A 15,417-nucleotide genomic window follows, 5' to 3' on the forward strand; every position below is an offset into this window, starting at 1 on the left:
TAGTGGAGAGTTTTTTCTATAAAAAGAAGTAATACAAATACATTCTCATTTCTGTACAGTGGTACCTCAGCTCACGAACGCCTCAGTTCACGACCAAATTGGGTTGCAAACAGAAATTTCAGAAAAAAAATTTCCTCAGGTGACAAACTCTGCATCGGGTGACAATCGCAATCGCGCCCGTCTTCCCTGCATGGGCAAGATCGCAATCATGCTTGGGGGGGAGGTCTCCTCCCCAAGCACGCCCGCGATCATGCCTGTCTCCCCCACACGAGTGTGGCCACAATCACGCCCATCTCCCCCCCAAGCGTGCCCATGATCATGCACAACTCCCTCGAAATAATCTCCCCCCCACCTAGGTTAGTGTTCTCCATTGTACTGTACAGTACTTTGTCACTTTGTTGTTCTTTGACACTTTGTTTCGAAATTTCTAATTAAAAAAAGTTACAGAACGGATTAACCTTATTTACACTGAATCTTATGGGGAAATTTGACTTGGGTCACAATCAATTTGGGTCACAACCAAAGTCGTGGAACGGATTAAGTTTGTGAGCCAAGGTACCACTGTACTGTATAAAAATATATATTAAAACTATTCAAATGTTAAAATACCAAACAAACAAAACAAAACGCAGAAGTTGTAGCCTGGCACCAAAAAGAATAAAGGGTCAGAGCCAGGTCTCTCTGGGGAGCAGATTTCAGTCAGGGTGCTACCATTGAGAAGGTCCTTCTCCTGGTAGCAACCTTGCTAGCCTCTTTCAGAGAAGGTTCCCAGAGAAGGACCTCTGCAGATGATATCCCATCCATAAACTGTTTAGGACTTTATATGTCAGCATTAACACCTTAAATAGGAGCTGGACTTCAATTGCTAACCAGTGGAAATGATGCAGTACTGATGTTATCTGGTCTCATCTGTCAGTCCTAGTCAGTAGCTAGCTTATCTATACTGTACCAATTGAAGTATCCAGACCATTTTCAAGAGTAGTCCCATGTACAGTGCCTTACAGTAGTCCAAGCAGGATGCTACCAGAGCTTGGATTACCATTGCTAGGCTCCACCTGTCCCGATAAGGATGCACTTGATGGACCAGCTGAAGCTGGTGGAAAGTGCTCCTTCTCACAGCAGCCACCTAAAATTCTAAGGATAGCTCTGGGTCAAGGAGCACCCCCAAACTATGCACCCTGTCTTTTAGTAGGAATGCAACCCTGTCCAGAACAGGGCAGCTATCACTCACCCAGACAGATAACCTGCCTACCAACAGTACCTCTGTCTTATCTGGATTAAGTCTCAATTTATTGGGCCTCATCCAGACCATCCCTCTGTCCAGGCACTGATTCAGAACTGCCAGTGCCTCACCTGGATTAAATGAGAAAGAGAGATAGAGCTGGATGTCATCTGTGTACTGGTGACACCTCTCTGCATGGTTCAATGACTTCATGCCACTCCCCACCCCACGAACAGTCAGCTGGCAGGTAAATTAAATGGGGAGGATTGTATATGGACATGACTCTCCCTATGCACAATCTTTTTCATTTAGATTTCACTCCCACCAGCAGCTGTCTCCTGAACCAGCAACTGGGCAGTTGTGCTGGGGAAGATGGCATGCTAGGACAACTCTCCTTGCATCTCCTCTTCGCCTGTGCAGTTACCACAAAAATCCGTTGGGGGCCATGCATGGCCTGCAGACAATGAGCTGTCCATATATGCAATATCCAAAAGAATTGCAATATTAAAAATAAGAGGAAGGAAGTGAAACTAAAACCCCATCCAAATAGTATGGGTGGTCTAGCAAGAGCTTGTCTGTTTCTTAGCTACCCAGTTACTCAAAATGAAGAAGTGCCATTACAGAAAAGAATCAGCTTTTTAAAAACGCATGCATATTTCATAGTAGTGAAAACAAATCACATTTTATTTTGGATTTTCTTTTTGAAGATTATGACAACGAGGAGATCTTGACTTATGAGGAAATGTCACTTTATCACCAACCAGCAAATAGGAAACGACCCATTGTCCTCATCGGTCCACAGAACTGTGGTCAAAATGAACTGCGGCAGAGGCTAATGAATAATGAAGCTGACCGATTTGCTTCTGCAGTTCCTCGTAAGTTGAAAAGATGGGATAGGTCACTGTCTGTCTTACATTCTGAAATTAACCCCATACCATTTTGCAACTTAAGTTCAGTACATGTTATATGCATTGCTTTGAAAGGAGTTGCTTCACTAGATTCTTCCCTAAATGGGTTTGTGCGTGCTATTAAAAATGCCTACCACACACATGAAGTTACTGTTGACCCCATGCATAGACCAGACTTAAACAAACTTAACTCATTTATACAAATGTCATTTTGCTGCCCTGTGTATGTTCCTGTAATTTCAGTTGCAGTCAACATTCTCTGCTTCATGTGAAAAAACAATTGTTCTGAGTAATTTGCATGACTGGACATGTGCTATGCATGGCTGGACATGTGCCAGAAATTACTGCATTATGGAGCTAATTTTTGAGCCCAGTGAAGAGTTTGTAATCCTTTCTGGATGAAAGACACAAGATCTTTGTTGTTTGTTTAGCACAAGAGCATTCTACTGGTTTCTTTCCAAGAAGTTGTTTCCATAAAGCTTTGCAAACTGACATGACATAATGTCTTCTGTGCAGTCCCACATTCAAAGATTTATGGGTCTGAACTTTGCTTTGTCTCCTGGCCATTTCAGACACTACACGAAATAGGAGAGACAATGAAATAGCTGGCAGAGATTACCATTTTGTATCACGACAAGTATTTGAGGCTGACATAGCGGCAGGAAAGTTTATTGAGCATGGCGAGTTTGAGAAGAATCTGTACGGTACCAGCATAGACTCTGTCCGACAAGTGATCAATTCTGGAAAGATTTGTCTCTTAATTCTTCATACACAGGTAATGAAAGGACTTCTCAATACTGATGTTCTAGATCACCTGTGAACATTTTTTTTCTGAAGTTCTGAGGGCTGCATCAGACTTCTGTTAGGAGTGTGTAGGCCAGATGTTTATGTACATTCAAATCTTTTTTTTCCACACACCCCACTGACTTACTTTCACCCCAAAAGGAACATATTTTGGTCTGGTCCTGAAGGCACCTCTCTACCCCAGCCAACACAATATAATTATCAAAAGGGAGAAGGAAAGTGCTCTAGGAACATGTTCTGTGATCCCTGCCATACAGCAGGAACATATTCTGAGAGTATCCCAGAAAGTAAGCAGGAACCTTCAACCACTTCTTTGAATGAGATTCTTGCTGTATGACAGGAATCATAAAGCCTATTCCTAGAGCACCTGCTTTTGTGTTGGAGGTGGCAGATGAGAGGAGTCTGGGGGTTTCCAGACAGGGCTCGGGGCCTGAATGACAGCCGCAATTTTGCACTCTTTTGCTAAATGCTGGTTTGCAGAAGTTCAGTTTGAACATGCTCTTGTTGGTATTTTAGTGTTTATTTTTTGTGCTAAAATACTGAAAGTAAGCAACCTCTGCAAAACCACTCTGTGAATGCACTTTACTCTTGGACCAAGTGTATGCAACTATCGTATAGCTCACTATAGTTGCTTTTCTGTAGGCAAGAATTTGCAATTAGTTGCCCATTGCATGGTCAGTTGTTGCACTGAATATCACTTTCTGTAACATTAATGACTAAATGATCCCAGACTTTGAAAACACTGCTCCTCGGGTTTAGAAAAGGGACCTTGGTGCTACTTCAGTTTTTAAACACAGTTATGTTAGACCATCCTTCCACACCCTGGTGCCTTCCGGATGAGTTGGACTACAGCTCCCAGAAATCCCTAATCTGTTATGCTGCGGAGAATTCTGGGAATTGAATTTATACATATCTGGAAGGTACCGTATTGGGAAAGGCTGTCTGAAATATTTTTTTAATAGAATCCTTTTATTTTCAGCTATCATTTAAGGTTTATTGCGCCATATCTTGCTGTTGAACTCTATGATCTTTTCCCTGGTCTAAATGTGAAGAAACAGAAAACTATCCTAAAAATGCTTGAAAATAACACCTGCAGCCATATTGTTCACGAATATTACATTCTTTCTTTTCAGGTGAACAGCAAGTCATTGCAAGGGTGAATTTTTTGAAAGTCTGTTTCACATAATTATATTAGAAATGGGATTTTCATTATGTATGTTTGTGTCTTAAAGCAGTTTTCTTCTCCAGTCTGCCACTTTCTTTAACTATGACATTCATATAGCTAATGTGGCTTAACTTGCATGTATCCAATTCCTGTTCCCAACTACTGTTTATATGTAGCTATCTTTGCAAGCATATGTTAACATACTATCTTTTCATTGGCAAGACTTTATACCATATAATATCAGTTCATTTTTGTAGCTGTTCAGAACTAAAGAATTTTTAGAACAGCATATATTTAAGTAGCTAAGCTTGTTCCTCCATGGGTAACAAGCTTTTCAAGAGAAAAGCCTTCCAGTGTAATTAGCATAGAAATTCACTATTCCTGTATATTGTTGCAATGCTGCAATTGTATTGGTAGTGGATTATTGGTATGAATATTGGCTGTGCTTTGTTCCATATGAATATTAATAGTGCAGATTTATATTTCCCATTAGTCACTGAAGAGTCTACGAAATTCAGACTTGAAACCATATATTATCTTCATTGCACCACCTTCACAAGAGCGACTTCGTGCATTACTGGCCAAAGAGGGCAAAAATCCAAAGGTAATACTCGAACATAACGTTTACAGCAATGCCTTTTCGTAAGCGTTCCAATCTCAAACTCAGAGTGTGGCACTCATTAAATATATCATAGTACAGTTTCTGCACCCTCTGTTTTGGTATGTGTTTGCTAAGCTGTGTGGCACAATAGTCAGAAATTCAGAATGGGAAGGTACAAGTCATATTTCAGGGCTATTCCAATGCCATGGCCTGGTCCATGGATTTTTCTGGTCCTGTCTAGAGATGCCTGCTTACATTTAGATGCCCTTCAGCAATAAGTGCACAAAGGTGCTTACTGGATTTGGGTTCTTTACTTACCAAATGCTGACATACTAATTATACAGCAGATATGTACACTCTCCCCAGGTGGGAAGAGGTGGCAGCAGAGTTCTGCAAACACTCTGACTGTTCTGGGCATTCACTTTATGCTAAGTAGAAAGTATAGCAGTTACAGATCTCCAATAGGATGTCTCTCTTTTTTGGGTGTTGGTTGGAATAATGTAGTATCTTAGAAGAGCTGTAGAAATGTCTTTTTCCCAGTTTCTTCCACCAGGTGGTGGTGACCAGTAGTTGGTAATGATGTGCTTATTTGTGTTGATGCATTACTTAGGGCAGGACAAAAAGCAAAAGGAATTCGAACTAACCAACCACTGTTGTGGGTACACGCTAAAATGCATGCACGCATGCACACCTACATACTATTCAATTTTGCATTTAATTCTATCTTTAAGGAAATTGATAGTCCTGCTCTCCTTACCCCCACAGCCTGTTGTACCCCCTCCCAAATCTGCTCAGGTGGGTCCTCGAACCCTCCCAAGCAGACTGGGGGTGCAAGAGGTCTGCGGGGGGAAAGGAATCATCCTCCCTCCAGTCCTGCTGTTCTATGCATAGGACTTCCCTGGATTCCATCCATTCCATTCATGGTGAGTTAACCCCACCTAACTCTGGAGCAATCTCCTCTTGTGACATACACTTTTCTTTGTTCTCTATGTGCCTTATCAAGTTACTGCTAGTCTACATTGTGATCTCCTTCAATCCAAAGTCATTGCTAAAATGAAGGGTGATATATCCAGAAGAGAATGTTCTGTTGCAGATGCTTCAGGAAGCTGAGAGGGTCATTCCATGTCATATCAGCTGTCAGCTTGGTTTTATTCATGCAAGAATTAGCAGAAATACAACAATAATCGGCAGCCAACTATTTAGGAAATTTCCATTTTTTTCTGAGATTTCCATATCCTGTGTTCAAGTAGATCAATTAAGTGTTCCTTTACTGCAGTTCTGCGGATTTCCCCTCTATTTAATTTGCATGCATTTTCCAAGTCAAAAAATGTGCAAATATTCCAGATTGAGGTTATATTCCAGACATATTTTTAAAAGGCCCTAGATGGGGCAGAATGGGATGGAGTAAATGAGGTGGAAGTGCAAGAGGAATTCACAGTCAGCTGGGTCCCATTCATTCAATCCCATTCAGCCATCTCCTCAGGATTTGGTTTTTCCCTAGAACTGTTAGGGAACCACAGTAACCATAACAGTAAGCGCTACAAAAAGGGCTGCAAAAAGGGAGGGTTAATAGCTCCCCTTCTGAAGTAGCTAGAGAGTCAGGGAAGTGTTGAAAAGGTAGAGAGTGCTGGTAAGTGTTGGTTCAGTATTTTTAAGCAAGAGAATCACATTGTCAAGAGGGGAGGTATTGTTCTCCCACATTTGGTACACTTATACCCCTGGCTCTCCTCCCCCCCCCCACTTCATTTTCAGGGTTTCTGACTTGCTGTACCAGGTCACTCTTCTTTTGCTATTACAGTGGTACCTTGGCTCACAAACTTAATCCGTTCTACGACTCTGGTTGTGACCCAAATTGGTTGTGACCCAAGTCAAATTTCCCCATAAGGTTCAATGTAAATAAGGTTAATCTGTTCTGGCTCCTCCGAATGTGATTGTGAGCCAGGTTTTGGTCACAAGCCAAGTCAATTTTCCCCATAAGGTTCAATGTAAATAAGGTTAATCCATTCTGTAACTATTTTTTTTTAATCAGAAATTTTGAAACAAAGTGACAAAGAACAACAAAGTAACAAAGTACAGTACAGTACAGTGGAGAACACTAACCTAGGTGTGGGGGAGGTTATTGTTTTGAGGAAGAGTCCCCCTCCATAAGGACATTGGGGAGATCTCTTTCATGGGTTTCCTCTCTTCTTTGTCTCTTAGCTGCAGGGTCAATTTTGGTGAAAAATCTGTCTATAGTCACTTGTTTTTTCCTGCGCTGCACAACCCTCCGGAAATGAGAGACCACGTTATCGTTCATCAGAATCAACACTGTTTGATACATTTATGTTGGGGTGGTGCTTCTCAAAGAAATCCTGGCACAGGCGCACTTCTGCAGGAAAGACTGGTGCAATCTCGGCCATCTTTCCCCCCAACCAGCATGATCGCGGCCGTCTCCCCCCCCCCCCCCCAAGTGGGGAGATGGCCAGGATCGCAGTTGCGTTCATGCAGGGAAGGAAGACGTGCGTGATCATGGGTGCGCTCCTGCAGGAAAGATGGGTGCAGCACAGCACAGCTGTGATCATGCATGTGTTCCCTGCACGAACACGACTGCTATCGTGCCCATCTCCCCACCTGGGGAGGTGGGGAGGTGGCCGCGATCTTGGTCGTCACCAAAGCGGAATTCATGACCCAAGTCAAAATTTTCATGAAATTTTTGTTCTAGAGCCAAGGTGTTCGTGAGCCAAGGTACCACAGTATTTCTCCCCTAGTCCTTTCCAACTGTTTGCAAATTAACTGATAGGCAGCCTCATCCTCTCATTTTTCTTGTACTTGCTCTGGGACATACAAGGAACTCTTCTGTGAATCTGTGTAGGTTGGTGCCTCAGCTGAGCAGTTTATGGGAGACAGGTATGTTGTGCACTGGTGGACCCTCTGACACACCGAGGTGTGTGAGCATCAGTGCTAGACATAGAGGCTTGCCATGATGCCTGTTCGGGCCACTTTCACATGTCTGGGACTACCTTTGAAATCATGGACACTGAAATTGGGCCAGTCATCTGCCAGTCAGACATGACAGTGCACAGGTGCACTTAGAAATATTAGCTAAAGACTTTGTACAAACTTGTTTTTGACCTTGCTTACCTAGCCCAGTCATACCTTCTTTGGTATTAGCAAGTTGACCGCTTGAAAGAACTTCTGGGTGCTCTAGTACATGTTCTGAGCAAGTGTTAACGGATGGGCATCATAAAGATGGGAAACAAATAGATAAACACAAAGGGGTTTCTAAGGGTTGGGCTTCCATGAATGGCAAGAGCCCTGGATTCAGTACATGTTCATATATCCCCCACCCTGCAAAACCATAGCCAGGAGATGGCAAGGAGTATTATAGCAGCAAATATTTCTACAGTACGGTCTTCCAGGCATTTGTGGACAGCAAGGAGGATTTTATGTACATTCGTGGTTGTCTAAGAGAAGTTATGGCATAGCCATATTCCACAACATGCCCCCTGCAGACAAGCCTGCAAGTAGCAGACCCTTCACCACCCTGGCATCAGTGGTGAATAGTCTGCCTGTGCTTCCCCTCATTCTCAGAAGTCTTTAACACTGGCTAGTGGCTCCCTGCCTTGCTGTGAGAACTGCTTAAGGGCTTGGTGGCACTCCTATCTACTCTCCTAGAGGTGGAGGAGGACCTCATTCCAGACATGAGGGTGGCCTGTTGCATCCTGCACAACATTGCGAGTCAAGTGGAGCAATAATCCTTCAGTACAAAACTGCTCTCCTGGTCCAAGGCAAAGAGCGATGCCATCTCTGTTGACACTTGGCCAAGAGACTCCCCCCCCCCATTTCTTTTGACCTGATGACCAATAGAGCAACTCACTAGGAAGCATGACAGATTTGGAAAGCAAAGGCAGAATAGGTCTGGGACTGCTGTCCACATGTGTATTGTCCATAAGGGATCGCTGACCAGTGTACTTCCCTTGGAAAGACTGATGAGGTATTAGATTATTTGACCTGGACAGAGCAGTAGTCCAGTCCAACATTCATTGCCCCCTTTTCTCTGTCATCTTCCCACATAATTAAGGCAAGTTGCAGAGGAACCAATTTGCCCCCAATCATCCACAGTCCGTTCCTGAGAAGACGCTGTCCCCCAGGTGCTACCGCATGCAAAACAGTAGCACCACTGCAACCAAAGTAGTGCTTTCTGAGTGATAGTCCATTCATCTGCCCCTCTGCACACCCCTCCCCCCCCACAAGTAATGCACTGAGAAGAATTGGGATTCCTGATAGATGCAATGAGATAGATTTCTTAATACCTTTTTAAAATTCAGAAATGCTGTGCTTGCTAGAGCAGTGCTTTGCTGGTGTTTTGATGGGAGAGAAGCTGCAAAGAGAAGAAAGGGAGGTGGGCAGCAGCAAAGGGAGGAGGATTTTTTCATGTGAAAAAAGAGATGGGCAGCTGTCGGCACCAAATAGGATAACTGCTGAAAACTTTGCTGATCTGGTGAAGATTGTGGGTCTTTGGCTATAGATGATGCTTCTGTGGGAGTGGAAACAGGTGACAGAGACTAGAAAGGAGTAGCCCAACGGAGGGATTCAGGCCAAGCAAAGCAGAAACTGCAAGAGGATGGGATCAGAGCAAATACAGAGAAGCTTGCTGGCCATTGTTAAAATTAGTAATGATGTGTTTGCTACAGTTTCACTGAATTGTTAGGTATGGGGAAATGCTGAATGGTAGATGGCTGCAGGTACAAACAGCAGCAAGACCTCCCCCCACAAACTGATCTAGTGAGGACTGGAGTTATTTTGCTATGGGTGACACTTCCATGGGAATAGAGGTGGGACCAGCAAGGCCCAGGGGTGGAATGTAGTGGTGTTAGCAGGGCCTGGCCACAGCTGAAATGTGAGCGGAGCAGAAACTGTGGGACTGGAGTAAATGGAGAGAAGCTTGCAAGCCACTTGAATAGGTTCTTTGGTGGAGAAGGGTAAGAGATCAGTTGGGAGAACCTGGCAGGCAAGAGAGACATGCCCAACTTGTAAAGTCAACCAGTAGGAAAATAAAGTTAGCAACACAGGGGCGACAGATGAATGTTTATGATGTAGTGGCTATGCAAGCAACAGTAGGACTCTGATTCTGCCACAAAGATGCCTGGGATATTTGCTGCTGTCCAGTGGAGGTCTGAAGGGGGACGGAGGAAGACAGGAACAACTAGTACTGGATGGTAATGGGTGATCCCATAAAGAACCCTACTGTGTAGCTTATTAGACCTGGAGGCTTGTTGTGTCATGCAGGTTTGCCCATTGTTCCTTTGCCATCTTCACCATCCCTAAATATACCCAGCCATTGGCACATGTCAGGGTTGGGTTTTATCCATCAGGAGTTTTCCTCCATCTGCACTCAAGCAGTCTCCTATTTTGTTTTGGTGCTCTGAGCTCCAAGCTATACTTTGGAGTCACATGAGTTCTTCTGCAGAGAGAGGATCCAGAGCAATCATGTCCTCTGCCCAGGTCATTTCTGCATTCCTTAAATCAAAGGACCACTGCATTAGCCAGAATAAATTCCCAGAGCAGTCTGGCTAAACCACTTAGCCTTGAGGAATATTGAGTAATTATCAATTTAGGAAGATGCTGGCTATAAGCTGGCCCTTACTTCACATGGTTGCTGCTTCCCTATGATTGGGTGGCATGTCACATTGCTATTGTTTGAAATGGTTGTTGGCATTGTTACTTTCCACACCATTGTCTCTACTAGATGTTACTGGTATGAGAGGTAACATCATGATTCATATAGCTTCTTGGTGTTGTATAGGGTACAACCAAGTTTAATGGGTAACATAAGAGGTTATGAAGAGCAGTTTAAATCAGTGTGACCCTTTTGCAAATCAGGTTCAAACTACACATGACACTCAGTTTTGTGAATAGTTTTCCTTCAGTGTATTTTTATGCCCAATACAGCTGCAGGAAGCTGGCAGTGAAGTTTATGGAGAGTGGATGCCTGATCGTTTTTCCTGTGAGCCATGCATTGATAGGTTTTTCTTATTAAAACTGTCCATTTTTATTTCTCATGGGTGAGGGGATTTATCTGGGGGATGCTTTTAAGGAAAACAGATTGTAGACAGAAGTGTCTGTTCCCACCTAGCCCATGGATTTCTTTCCAGGTTGAAGTTTCCCACAGGTACACTGGATCTTTAAAAAATACCCTCAGGGAAATGGCGGAGTGATGCATATGATTTGACTGTCAGGCCTTACCCATTGCAGTATTTTGTTTCCTCCCATTCAGCAAACTAGTGCTGCTTCTTTACAAGACTGAGATTGTGTTTGGGTGTTTGTCGGAGAAGAGAGAAAGAAGTATTTGCTAATGCATTATATTTACTCTGTTTCAATTTGTGTTTTAATTTCAGCCAGAAGAACTGAGAGATATCATAGAGAAGACTAGAGAGATGGAACAAAATAATGGCCATTATTTTGATACAGCAATTGTGAATTCTGATATTGATAAAGCTTATCAAGAATTACTCCGTTTAATTAACAAACTTGATACAGAACCTCAGTGGGTTCCATCCTCCTGGCTACGGTGAAGCAGATCAATTCCAAGAGAGAGAGAGAGATACGGACTCTGCCAATAGAAGACTGCTCCTCCGAGAAATTAGATGACAGATTAAGCTGTAGCTCTGTGTGCACTGAGGATCAGTGTACTAATTTTAAAAAGATCATGCAGTCTGACACCATGTTGCTGTGAATTAGACTGTCTGGGTTTTCCCTACGTTTTTATCAGACATGGACATTCTGAACAAGCCACTACATTTTAATTATTTGAATAGCCTTTCAAGCAGCTGCTTTAAATCTACTTTTTTCTCTAGCATCCAGTTCTTAAAGCAAGTGTATGTATGCAACCCCTGATCATTATAAATACTGGTTATTTAACACTGTTAACTTAATGATCTTGTGGACATGATTGTAGTTTCAAAAATACTTTTATAGAATCTTGGACAAAGAAACTAATCTATAAGGGGAATGGAGGACTTAACCTGAAAGTTCTCTGAACTTTATAAAGGGGACAGTTTGATCTGGAGCTGCCTCTTAGCCTTGAACTTGTTTTTTGTGGTGAAACATTCCATTAGCTAATAGCACTACAGTTTTTGAGAATGTGTACAATGTAAATATTTCAAACTTTTTTGTCTTTAGTTACTTTGTAAATCAGATTGACAGCCTGTTAAATAACCCTAAATCCCATGGAAGGTGAATTATATATATAAGTTGATATTTTAGATGTGATATTTTTATGGAATTTGTTCTTCTCTTGGCTACATCACTTGATTGGAAGCCACTGTTATCCAATGGACCTGTAGAAGAATTTAGAAGGGAAGCTATATTTTTATGAATCTAGGCATTGTTATATGGATTTTTGTAAAGGTTTTGCTTCCTTAAAGTGTAAAATTGACTTTTCTAATCACAAACACAGACTATGGGATGGTGAATATTAGAGTATTTTCTTGTATTTTTATACCTAGGCACAAAACATCTCATGGCTGTTGGCCATGTGGTCATGTAACTGGAGTTAATAGAAAGTAACCAAATTATTGCCCTGGAGTAGTAAAATAATGAGAACATTATTAAATTAGGAACTTGGCATGTGCTGTTTTCTAGAACCATCATACTCCATGTGCAATGGAAAATATTCATGGAAGTTCAAATATTACAGCTGTTCCATCTATGAAGCTTCTCCAACTGTAGCTGCCTTTTGAAATTGACTGGTTTTGTTGCTTCTTTGTTGGTGGCATCCTTGAATGTGAATATTAATAGTTTTGCTTTGTTCTTAATCATAGCTTTTATTTTTATATACTGTCATACACTGGAATTGCTTCAACGTCTAGTTGAATGTTATAGTGAAGAATCGCCTGTCTTTCCATGTACTTTTATATTTTTTTCTAAAAGATCTAACAGAAAAAAATCCAGGCAGGTGTCATACTTTTTGTGTTCATATTTGAACATAGTATATACATTGGCATATGGAGAGTGTGGGGAAAGTTACTTAAGAACTGAAATTCTTTAGTATTATGATCTATCACCCACCATGGGGAAAAAAGAAATTTGGAAGTCTGCATCTGCTCCCCATCTATGCAGAGTATATACAAATGGTCTTAAAATGTAGCACATTTATCAAGATATTATAAAATCATGTGCCTCCATCCAATAAAGCCTATGGATAGGAAATAGAAATATGGAAAACAATGTATCCTTATTGAACCTAACAAATAATACTTCATCTGAAATGATTGATTTTGCCTACAATGCAAGGTGCAAATATGAATGCTATGATGGTCCTTTGGTTTGATGTAATAGCAATCATCAAAATTCAGACTCTGGATGTAGTGCTTCCCATCTCTATGGGGAACATGGATGGGTAGTGGGATAACATAGTCCCTTCCCTTCTTAGCTACGCATCTTCCACCACTCTACTTGACTATGGTTTGTTATGTTCATTATGGTTAAGCTTGGACCCAAGCATTTGAAACTAGCATGTGATGCTGTTTATGAAACTTAGGTTACAAGTTGCTCTGGAAAGTACTAATAGTGATTATGTTTTGTGCAGATATGAGTCATGGTTAAGGGTGATAAAATTTGCACCCAAGAAGGAAGAAAGTTGGAGAACAAATACACAGTGCTATAGCCTGTTCCCGTTTCTTCAGCCATGGCTAAATTATGGAAAGGATTATGTCAGCACCATCACTCTGTGGATTATCCTATTTGATATCTTCTACAAGTGGTATGGTGCTGAGGCTTTTGAGATCTAAAATAGAATTATATTTATAGCCAAGTGAAAGAAACCTAAATCTAAGTGAATTTGATTAACACAATCCATCATGAAAGCCAAGGGAGTAGATGAAATACCCAAAATTGACCGGCCATAGCAGTATGTTAAAAAGTGGAGTGAGGTGAGGCCATTTGCTTCTCCCATCTTCATTTTGAATTTCTGAAATAATTGAGAACTAGAGTAGTTAATCTTTTGGATGAAGAAAGTACTAAACATGCCACTTCTCTGGGTGCTTCTACTGCCTCTATTTATGCAGTAAGAATGAGGGTTTAAAATCACACTTAGCTTTGGTTAACGAATGCATTATTGGTAAGCAGTAGGAATCCCAAAGAAGTCTTAAGTCTTTTAAAGAACAACTAATAATGTTACTTGAAATCAAATGTGTCAGCTGCTCTTCTCCTGAAGCATATATATTGGGAAAGGATTAACCACAATCTTAACCTGCAGAGTAGTGGGCATTACATTTGGATGAGGGGGGTCAATATATTAGGTTTTCCAAATTTTATAAAGAGCTTTGCCATTACTAAATGGGAGCTGGTGTGTTGCATTTTGCTAACCTAGCTAAATGGCAGGGGGAATAACCAAGTGAAGATACCCCAGTTAATAAAGCATGAATGCACTCACTCTTGACAAATGATAGCAAGGATTTAACTCTGTAATTCTGAAGATATCCCAATTTTTACTGGCTGGATAAAAGGTTTGCAAAGCATCCTGTAGTAGTATGGTGACCTGTGCCAGAATTGGTCCAAGCTATTGGTTGAAATCTATGTTGTTATCCTGGTTGCTGCTGACTTCCATCTAACTTCATTCTGGGTCAAATCTGTTCTACCAGCAATGTCCCTACTTCTGAAAAATTGGATACAGCCCTTTTTCACAGGTGGTACTAGAGCATTTCCTAAAATCATAGTGTACTGGATGGAGACAACTGAATGGGAACAAAAGCCAGCTCACCATTGTTCTAGCCTGCAGGTTTCTTGCCATTCACTACAATCTATGCAATCTTAATCATAGTAAACAAAGTCAATGAAAGCATTTATAGAGCTGGGCTTCTTCACAGATTAACAAACTAAATGTTGCTTTGGGGCAGTATCAAAGGTCTATAGTGTACTTTATCCGGGGAAATTTCCCCCAGCATTGCATTGCCTCAGCTTTCCATGTTATACAGAGTTGGCCATGTAATTTAGTTCCAGTGGCAACTGCATGATGAGATTTTGTGAGAAATGGGTCTAAGGTTAATATAAAACCCGTCTTGCTTTTTACATTTCAGCATAATTTAAACCTGACCTAATATTTCAGGCACAATTTGTAACATCATGACGATTAAGGTACTTGACTGAAAAATGAAACTTGAATATTGCATGTGCTTAATTGTGGAAGTTTTTCACTATTCTTTGGGAGAAAAATAAGAGTATCTTGCACCATTATTATTTGCTTACAAAAAATAAAGTTCACTACTTACTCATACAGGCTATCAGCTGTATGTTTTGTATACATCAGAATCTTCTCTTCTGTAAACTTGCCCAACCTTTTGGAAGGGCAAACCAACAATACAGGTTTCACATTTCTCTTTCTCCACTCTAGCCGTAGCACTATTTTTTTTGTGTAAAGATCAGAGCCTTACTCTGTAAACTAGCAAACTCAAAGGTGTCTGCCATCGTATCATAGAAAGTAAGGATGCATGTTCGCCAGGGAAAGATTAGTATTACAATCCTATTGCATTTAAAACATAACAAAAAGGAAACAAAACACCGCTCGGCAAGAATACACAGCCAAATATCTAAACTGCCACGAACATCTACAAATGTAACATCATTCTAGACCAGCTACAATGGCTCCTAAACTTTCAGGTGTGCATAATTTTGAAAGCTTTATTCAAGCATATTCTCCAGTAATATAGGAAGATATACATATAGCTACGTACAGTGA

The 15,417-nt window shown here is 41.3% G+C and overlaps 1 protein-coding gene across 1 annotated transcript in view; it reads left to right on the plus strand.

The window, feature by feature from the left end:
* PALS1 (protein associated with LIN7 1, MAGUK p55 family member) overlaps window positions 1–14,955 on the plus strand; it is a 64,953-nt gene extending 49,998 nt beyond the window's left edge. The window contains exons 11-14 of the mRNA XM_044436921.1: window positions 1,930–2,097; window positions 2,703–2,905; window positions 4,593–4,703; window positions 11,078–14,955. Coding sequence (XP_044292856.1) covers window positions 1,930–2,097; window positions 2,703–2,905; window positions 4,593–4,703; window positions 11,078–11,254 — 659 coding nt within the window. The 3' untranslated portion in view covers window positions 11,255–14,955. The remainder of the gene's footprint in view (window positions 1–1,929; window positions 2,098–2,702; window positions 2,906–4,592; window positions 4,704–11,077) is intronic.
* Window positions 14,956–15,417: the final 462 nt, after the last annotated feature.

This window comes from Varanus komodoensis, unplaced genomic scaffold, assembly GCF_004798865.1.
Source record: "Varanus komodoensis strain SLA01 unplaced genomic scaffold, ASM479886v1 scaffold3, whole genome shotgun sequence".
NCBI lineage: Eukaryota > Metazoa > Chordata > Lepidosauria > Squamata > Varanidae > Varanus > Varanus komodoensis.